This window comes from Alligator mississippiensis, chromosome 2, assembly GCF_030867095.1.
Source record: "Alligator mississippiensis isolate rAllMis1 chromosome 2, rAllMis1, whole genome shotgun sequence".
In the NCBI taxonomy this organism is placed as follows: Eukaryota; Metazoa; Chordata; order Crocodylia; family Alligatoridae; genus Alligator; species Alligator mississippiensis.
The window spans coordinates 83,987,171-83,997,107 of NC_081825.1; the positions used below are offsets into that span (position 1 = coordinate 83,987,171).

A 9,937-nucleotide genomic window follows, 5' to 3' on the forward strand; every position below is an offset into this window, starting at 1 on the left:
CAAACTGACCAGCTCTGTTCAGCGTTCAGGTCTTCTAATAGCAGCCCTGACAACTGCTTCATTCTATCTGGGACAGAGAGAGGGAGTACTACAAGTACTCCTCATTTAACATCATCCCAGTTAGCATTGTTTTATTATTACATCACTGATCTATTGGAGAATATACTCATTTAAAGTCGTGCAATGTTCAGTTATAACGTTATTTGGTTGCTGCCTGCTAGTAGGTAGCTACTGTGACGTAATTGGATTTGCTTAACATAGTTTTATTTAGGTCGCATTTTTCAAGAGTGTAACTATGAGGTTAAGCAAGGAGTAGCTGTATTAGTTGTTATTAACATGCAGTTAACTGCAGTCCTGTTAGTTTACAAAGTAGACAGGGAGGCTGAAAGAAGATGTGCACTAACATGGTTTATGCACTTAACTAATATACTGATAGTCTGTGTATTTTACAGTGTAAACAGATAGGCAATGAATTGGGAATGAGGGTGTTATGAAGTTAAGCAAAAGATGTACTTTAGTAGTATGCAAGTGGACTACACCATCTTGTAGATTATATTTAATAAAATAGGATGGAATTAGCTGCTACACTTTCATGGTTTTGAATTGGGGGGGCAGTCACCAAGATCCCTCATCAAACCAAAAATTAATGGTATTTTTGTTGTGGTTAATTGATCAAATGGCACATAATTATTTTAATTCCACTCATTGTAATGCTTAATTAGATTTTAAAACAAAAGAATATGATCACTCCAAACTGGCCTCTCATTTGATGAGCAGCACAAAAAATGTAACTGCGGTCTCTCCTTTCATGTGTCTGTCTGGAATGACAGATCAGGATTTATTTGCTGCTGAAAATGTTAACAAAGTAAGTTAATTTTTTTGTAGAGTGATTCAAACCAGACTCCAGATCTGGATTTTGTGGTGGTGGTGGTACTTCTCTGGCTTCTTTGCTATAATTTAAACAGCAACCATAAAGACCTTTGAGGAAGGCCCCCATTTAGAGAGGGCTTTTTTAATTGAGGGGGATGTGGTATAGATAGGACAGCATTACAGTTCACTAGCTCTCTAGTTGCCAAGAGAGTCATATGCTATGGACAACAGAACTGTAAAAATGTAGCTATCCCAGCCCATAGGTGGCTTACACTTAGTGCACAGCACAATGCTGCCCCAGGACATATCTCGTTCTATAAAAAATGAAACCAAATGTTCAGATCCTAGCCCTCTGCAAACTAGCAACTTATAAAAATCTAGGTTTATCTACAAACTTCTCTAGCTTATTAGCATAAGAAATAATATGGGTATAACGGGTAGATAACTAGAGTCCTCCCTATCCCAAATTATAAAAGATCTAGTAGGTAAAATTAATGCTGACTCTGCTGAGGAAGATTCTAGGGCAACCCAGAGCCAAGATGTTGTATAATGCCATGTACAAATATTCAGTTGCTCCTGGGAAAGTCACTGTTACCCAGGAAAAACCACAAGTGTACAGATGTTCAGGATTTTTCTCCCAGAGCAAAAATGGCAATTTGAGGAAAAAAATAACTGGGGAACAACCAGAATTAAATCACTCCTAGGAGAATTCATGGGAAAACAAATGTGTGTACACAATCTAAGCTAGTCCAAGAATTTAAGGCCTTTTGGGACATCTGTAAATTATTTCAGATGCATGAGTTGCCAGGCCAAAACAAACTTCAAGTGCAAATAATCTTTTTCAGAGTTTATACAGATCATATTCATCTTATGTTTCCAGCCGGTCACAAGATTTCAGTAATGCAACTTTTGTCAGTGAGTCAAACTGAATAGCGCAACAAAATCTGTGTTCTGTCTTCTCAGGCTGTTTTACGTACAGTTGGTGTTAATATTGGAAATTCTCCTTTGCTTTGGTGGAAGAAGCATGATTATCAAGGAAGAAGAATGCCACTCAATGCTTATGCACTTGACTTCTATAGGCATGGCTCCTTGGCTGCTCTGGTAAAAGACAACTGGTATGCACTTTTAATTTCATTGCTTTACTGTACTGTTGTTTATGGAAATGAGTTAGAACTTAAATATTTGCAATTCTACAGCCACAGAATTTGTAGTGCAGCACACTGTCACAAAGTGATACACTATGTTCATTTCCCTTACTAAAAAAGTCTTTTTCTAGCCTTTATGGTCACAAATAAACTCCCGTCTGTACAGATGTGTCGATTTCTTATAGCTGCAGACAAATATCAGAGCAATATTAACTCAACAACAAAAAAAATCTAATGATGGCAATTCAGGTCTCAAGTCTTGGCCAAAATAATCACCATCAGAATGGTTGACTTGCTACCCTATGATCCCAAACCACCTCTTGTTGCATCCCAAGCATTAAGGGCTGAAACTATCACTGGGTTGCCCTCTTTAGTCCAAGTTATATAGATATACATATCTCCAGCTTTTAGGGGTGTACCTAAGAGATTTTTTTGGCGGATACTGATGGTCAATTATTAACCAGCCATATCAGTAGATAGCAATACAATATGCAGCCTGGCAGCCTAGCAAGCAGCATCTGGCTGGTCTGTGGAAGAAAAAGGGCATAGGGGGTGATGGGGGCAGATCAAGGCCCCCATGGTGAGGGGGGGGGGGAATGGGGCTAGGGTAGGTGCTACCCAGCAGGGGCAGGGGATGGAGCTGTGAGCAACTTGTCCAGGGGGTGTGGGGCAGCTCCCCACTGCTGCACGCACCCCTGGGAAAGGCATGGGGATCATGTGCCTCCCAGATCTGTGTGTGGGGTGAGGCGAGCTGCCCGCTGTGGGCTTGGAGCCAGGAGCTGCACCAGCCTCTTCCGGAGGGGGAGCAGGGCTGTGCTGGGGCTGTGCTGGAAGGGCTACAGGGAATTTTGGGGCAGCTATAGCCCACCCCATAGCCACCCCTCCCAGTGACACTGCTGCCTACCCCACCCCCACTTGCCCCAAGCTCAGCCTCAGCTCAGCACCCCCCTGCTGGGAAGAGGCTGGCACAGCCCCTGGCCTCAAGCCTGCAATGCCAGTACATAAATCCACAGGGCACATGCCCCCCATGCCTCCTCTGGGGGCACACGCAGAGGCAGGAAGCTGCCCCTGCTTCTCAGCCTGCCAGTGCCTCTTGGGTGTGAGACAGAGCTGCACACCCTTTCCCAGATGGGCAGCACCAGCCCCTACCCCACTCCCTCATCATGGGAGTCTCGATCCATCCCCCCCATGTCCCTTCCCCACCACAGACTTACTAGCCGGACGCTGCTCTCCAAGCTGCCAGGCTGCATTCCTGGCTGTGTGCTGCAGCTGCACCCAAGCATGTGGCATTTATGTGTGGCATTATCTACTACACTGGCCAAAAAAGGTGATTGCCAATAATATATTTTTTTCAGCGCTGATCCGATATGGACCAATATATAGTTTGCATCTTTTAAAGCCATATGTCATTGTTTTTCCTTCACTCTCTGACCGGTCCCTTTTACCAGTTTTTCTGCTTCTGTCAGTATTTTCCAGGACTGTCCTTGGCTCTTTGCTTTTCACTTTGCTGGCAAATGTTATAAGCAAAGCAAAACCAGATAAAATTTCACAAATGCGTCTGTCCCACTGACCCGTCTCCTCCTATTTAAGCCCTATGCCATCAGCCTCTCTTGGATATTTGCGTCAACTTAAGCTTAACACAGCAAAACCAGGAATTTTTCTTTTTACCCTGCAAACTCATTCTCTCTCAGGCCCTCTATCCAGGGGTTAATTCTGAGTCTGTTAAACTACCAACTTGAACCATATCTAAAATATAAAGTGTTTCCCTACGTTATTTTTCTTCCTATTTTAACAGACGGATCTCATATGAGGTTCTGCTTCTTGGGTCTACCCCTTCAATATCAAATATACATGTTGCCCTCTTAAGTCCACACCATACAACTGCTAAAGCTAATTTCCTTGTCAATTTGATCATGTCACTGTGCTTTAAATCATTTCACTGGCTCCCCTGCTGCTCTTGTCTGTACATCCAACTACTGTCTTCAGTAGAAAAAGTAGTGCCTTCTTTTCTGTGACTTATTACCAGGGATCCTGGTTTTCTCTGACAAAAAACAAATGCAAGATCTCTGATAAACCTCCCAAAATTCGTTATTAAAATTAAAAGCCCCCTGCAACTCCCCTCCCCCCGCAGCCCTGCTGGTGCCCCTCACATCCTCAAAGCCATCCCAAACCTGCTGGTGCCCCTCCTTGCCACAACAGCCCTCCACCCTACTTGTGCCTCTTGCCCCCACCCAGAGGCCTGCTGGAGGGTGCTCCCAGCTGCCAGGGCTATGGGGTCAGGGACCCAAGTCTGCAGCTCCTTGCCCCCAACAGCAGGCAGCTTCAGCAGAAGCAGCATGAAGCCAGCTCCCCCACTGCTCTGCCTGCTTGGGTGGGGCTGGGGCTGGCTCTCCCGAGCCGTGACACGCAACCCTCCAGCCCTGCCAAAGGGGTCCCCAGCCCCCTGCAAGCCCCATTTACCTCAGGCTCCAGGAGTGAAGAGTGAAGCTGAGCTGAGTAGAGCTGTGGCTGACTGAGAGCCTCAGGCACTTCCCCTCCCCACTCTGGGCAGGGCTGGGGTTTCCTGCCCTGTTTGCAAACAGTTCTTGCAGCCTGGAGCTCAACCAGATTGCAGAGCTGTTTGCAAAAGCAGGGACTCTGTGGGTTTCTCTGCTAAAAGGAGAAATCCATGTTCTCTGATAAAAAGGGGAAATCTGTGGTTTTCTGTGGGAAATGGAAAACCAGGATCTCTGCTTATTACTAGGCACTTCTACTCATGCTCTCAGCTTATTTAGGTACATTTTTCCCCATAGTCTGACCTCACTTACGGCCCCTAACTGCTCATACTTCTCTTAGAAGAAAAATGTCCTCCTTCCTGCTACTCTCAGTGAATCCAGTTAAAACTTATATAAAAAATTCTGTATTTTTCCCTTTCCACTAACTTGTGCATATTTGTCTGTCTGCCCTTTAGTTGTGAACTTGTAAGGCTGTTCTTTTCTGAATTATTAGGGATCTATACATGAACAGACTTGATTAATCAAGTCTTCTGGAACGTAGTAATTCTCGTGCTCCAGCACTTCATGTATGTATCCCCACACTTCAAAATGGTGGTGGGGGGTGCTTTATCTAAAGCTTGTTTGACAGATCTGAGCTGCTCTAATTAAAGTGCCCTTTCACCCCACCCCCCCATACACACACTCCCAGAGCATGCATATAAACACCCTTAAGAACCTAGGATTTTGTAAGCACTGTCATAAACAATTATTTTCTATACAAAATTCTGAAGCATGATGTCAAATATATATTTTTTTAATTTTACAATAATTACACTATTTCTCACCCTGTTTCATACTTTAAATTAAAAGCAGGAACTGCTTAAAAATGGGCAGACCCATACACTAACTGGAGGAACTTTCTGAAGAAATTAGGGCATTATCCACAGGCAAATGAACTAAGTTTTGAGTTTTTCCTGTTCCTATTAACTCAACAGCTGGGTCTACAGTCTATTCTCCATTATAGTCTGTCATGCAGAACTAAAGCAACTGGTCTCAAGAGCTGAAGTTCACAAATGCATTGCTTTCCCCCCCAAAAAATACATTTTCACAGTGACAGCTTTGAAGGTTTTAACAGGTTTAGAATAATTCTGTAAGCATTATTCTAAACAATTCTTACCCACCTGTATAGCAAAGCACACTTCTAGATCCCAGTTTACAGCACTGAAATATTTCCTCATGCTGATCTTGCAGAACTGGTAGGTTGCTGTTACTCAGAAGTTTGCCTAGATCAGAGTGGCCCTCAGAGAGGGTACAGGGCTAACTTGTGTCATGCCTGCCAAAAAAAATTTTCCCCCCTTGGCCTAGAAGGTTGGGGTTATTAAAAAAGGGATAAATAAGAGTGGTGTAAAGAGTGTCCACATAAACCTTCTCTAACGCTGGAATATTTTTCTTAGGTTAAGTGAAGGAGATGCTTACAAACTGCTCAAAGATCTTTTGCTTCTCATTAAAGATATCAGGTACGATATATACTTTTATATCCTTAAATTAATTTTGTTTGGACCTTTTAAATCAATTTAAAAGAAACAACATTTTTTCTCTTTTTTATAATCACCAGAGTATCACTAGGTGAACTTTGTGACAACCCAGATGACAAAGTTGTACTGGCATTTCAACAACTGAGCGAGAGTTTTGAGGCAAAACTGAATAAAGTTTAAGTGTCAAAAGACTGGCATATATTGTGAAGAAAATGATACCCTGGAAGGCACTAACAGCATATCATGTTAATACATGACTAGAAGATGAAAATTTAAAAATTCTGAAACATGTATTATAATAGTTGTAATATATGGGATTTTACTTATATAAAATAAATAAATAAATAAATAAAGCCTGTTTTTATTTCTGTAAGAAAATGTTAATGTTTGCATTAGACTTGATGTTTAGAAAATGCCCTGAAGTTATTCCAGTATATTTATGATTGCTTATAGTTATGAGGTTTTCTATTTTTCAAATTAAGAAGCTTGCTTTGGCTACCAAGTTTTCTGGAACATCCCAACACAGCTGAAAAAGACAGGAAGAAGTAAGTTTCCATTGTACTTGGGAATTTTTCTGGGCAGCTACTTCCACTTGCAGTCATTAGAGCCTCCCAAGTCCCAGGAACCACAATGGGGGCATTTGCATGGTATATCTTCATAAGGGAGAACTATACCCTGTAACAAAATAAACTGTACAGAATGGCTAGTGCTGTATGTCAGCAAGCAGGCACTGGATTTGTCTACACGTGCTTAGAAAAGGTTGCAGGAATCTGAAGTGGTTCAAACCCCTGTGGAAACTCTTTAGTCAGGTTAGAATCTTGCTAAACATATTCAGGAATATATAAACAAGGGTTTATATCTTTCTAAACAGTTTGTTAACTGAACTCTGTTACACCTATATTTAAAACTACATTTTCTTCTACCTGATCTTATATTTTTATGTAGCCATTTAGATTGGCCCTGGTAGGTCTTACAAGCTGTTGGTCAAAGGGTAACTTTACAAAAGATATTTAAAGCCATTCCTTAGGAATACTGACAGTTAACACAAAACAAAGGAGCTGTGCCTCATTCCAACTACATCTTACCTGGTGGCAGTTGCATGCAGACAACTGGATTCACCTTCTTCACTTGGTTCTAATTAGAGACATTATAGACAGGAAGCAGGGTGTAAAGAGTGATGAACAGGAAATAGTGGCACTCCTGCAAGTAGACTTCCTGTGCTTGAAGCAAGCAGCACTTGGCCACTTGTGTTATTTTCAAAACACTGGGACAGGCTCAGTAGGCCCCAATAGTCAGCAGAGCTTCTGAGGGCTGAACATAGACTTCGAAGCAGATGGGCAGAGTGTACGGGTTTAAGAGCAGATCTAAGGTTGCCCTTAAGTAGCAGCATAAAAATAATCAGAGATTACTTTATGAGAACACCTGATGTTAACTAAATAAAACTCCTTTCTCTCTCACTAACGTTACTGCACTTGCAAGTTTCTGTTACTGTTTTTGTATATGACTTATTTTCATAGTATACATACACACACACACACACGTCTAGAGGTGCTCAACCCTCTTGGCCTGTGGGCCAGATCCAGTCCAGAGAGCCACGTAATTCAGCTTGTAGATTTCCTCGTGGGTTCAGAAATTTTGCAGTGGGAGAATGGGGACAATTCTAAGACCTACACAGCTGGATAAGTCCTGGTGAGCCAGCCCCATGTGGAGGGGATCAGGCCCCATTCCTGCATGGGTAGATCTAACTGGGACATGATGCAGCCATGTGGGAATGGCTCCAGCTGAAACCTGTTCCTGTGCAGCTGCACCACTCAGGCCAGTATTGAGCGTCAGATCAGGCCCACAGACAGACATGATACTGCTCAGACAGCCCATGGGCTAAAATGGTGGGTGCACCACTCTACTAGTCATATCTTTAAAACTAAAAGAAGAGGACTTGTGGGACCCAAGATGTCCTGGCAACAGCATTCAAATGACCAATTTAAGTTACAAAACAAACTACTTCTGGTATTTAATATTTTAGTGGTGGTATATAAAGCCAACTCATACTATAATAAGTTAACTACCGAGTGACAGTAACGTAGGCTGCTAGAAGTTATTTCTACGTATTCTGTTGGATTTAAACAGTTTAAAATTATAATTAAGAACATTTCAAAATTCCATCTTTTGGCAGCAGCTGCTAGTGTTTAAGTACACTGATGAAGAGTGAAAATAGCATTACATTAAAATTAAGTGCAGCAAGCCAGCTCAATAATATGATTTACCTCAACTCACTTCATAGTTCTTTCTTCTTCCCTGTACCAATTTTATGATGACCTAACCCATGGCTCTCAGATTTAAATAACCAAAGAAGGAAAGGGTTGTAAGTAAACTGCTTGGGGAATGAAATGAAACTAATTCAGAACTGGCAACTGGTTCTGATCATTCAGTATTTCTCAAACCTGTCATTCATTGTAGAGACTGTTCCCAACTTCCCACAACAGGAAAGGAGTCACATGAAAAGAAGTAATCATTGCAGTAGCCTAAAAGGGGCATAGAGTCAAAATATACTTAAAATTAAGTAGAGGAAATAAGAGGCTACCCAAAAAAGAAAAGTTAAGGAAGAGCATAGCAACTATACAAGTGCTTTTAGGATGTGTGAACCCTCGCCTATCTTACTTTTCATTAATATAGAACACAGACCAAATCTTTGATAGGCTGAAGACGCTTGCTTGTACCACAGATCAAGATCTGGTCAATATAAATTATAAACGTAAAGTGACACTACCCGTGTTTCTATAGAAATTACAGGAGTTTCTTGAATCTAGTTATGTATGAAACAACAGGTGAAGATAACTGTTTTATAAATAAACATACTGTATTTTCACACTTACCACATGTCCCCAAATAAATCTCACACCTTGTTTTTGGGAAAGTAAACAAGGAAAAAAAAGATTTTTCTAAAGTTACAGCTGCAGAGAATAGGGACAGAGTCTAATCATCAGCTGACTCACCTACCCTTAATGAAAAACTGAAGCCCTAGCTGCATCCACAGATGGGTCCATGGATGGATCTACAATTTTGAAGAGAGTTAAAAATAGTTTACAAGGCTGTGAAATGGAAGAGATGAAGAATAGCTAAAAAACGGAAAATTTTCCCACTTAAGGCACCCCCCCCCCCCCAATTTTGGGGGCTGATTTTTTCAGGAAGAGAGGTGTGTACTATGTGAATAAATATTATATCTGTTAAGAGGTTTAATTTGGTACAGATGATACACAGCAAAGCAGCTAAACATTCATGTTTTTAAAAAATAGTGAGAACAATGCTAATATTCTACCTTTAACAATGCCTTAATTTTTTCTTCCTCCTAAAAGGCTGATAAAGATAATCTGGTTAACCTGAGAAATTTAAATTATTTCTGATAATTTAGTGTCACTTTACTGTTACCTTCAGTAAAATAATTATCATGATTACTCTTATTTTTGTAAATAAACAATTTACACAAAGACACCACCATACTGTCACCTAAGACTACAATTCTCTACATAGGAAAACAATATATTAAAAATAAATCAAACTTGGGTTATTCACCTTTTATTTTATTCACATGCTATATTCTATCCTGATTTTGAAAGGGGCAAACTGGTGGTTTTAAAACAACCAGTGATTACAAGTATGTCATTATAGCTATCTAAATGAACGGAGAATCACGTACCATATATAGCACGGTTTAGCAAAATGTCAAATACAAAACCAAAAGGTACTTGTCTTAGACTATTTTTTCCAAACACTTTATTTAGGTTTCTGAATAAACTGCTTTGGCCATCACATTCTCTCCTGTGAAGAAAGACATGCAAATTTTATTTTCTTTATTTTACTTGTTATTCATCTTACAAATTTTCCTGCTATGAGTATTTATGTCTACATGTTGGAT

At 40.9% G+C, this 9,937-nt stretch overlaps 1 protein-coding gene across 1 annotated transcript in view; it reads left to right on the plus strand.

Moving 5' to 3' along the window:
• Nucleotides 1-7,481, plus strand: part of DDX60 (DExD/H-box helicase 60) — a 100,678-nt gene extending 93,197 nt beyond the window's left edge. The window contains 4 exon segments of the mRNA XM_059721897.1: nucleotides 723-865; nucleotides 1,834-1,985; nucleotides 5,944-6,006; nucleotides 6,105-7,481. Coding sequence (XP_059577880.1) covers nucleotides 723-865; nucleotides 1,834-1,985; nucleotides 5,944-6,006; nucleotides 6,105-6,204 — 458 coding nt within the window. The 3' untranslated portion in view covers nucleotides 6,205-7,481.
• The last annotated feature ends 2,456 nt before the right edge of the window (nucleotides 7,482-9,937 follow it).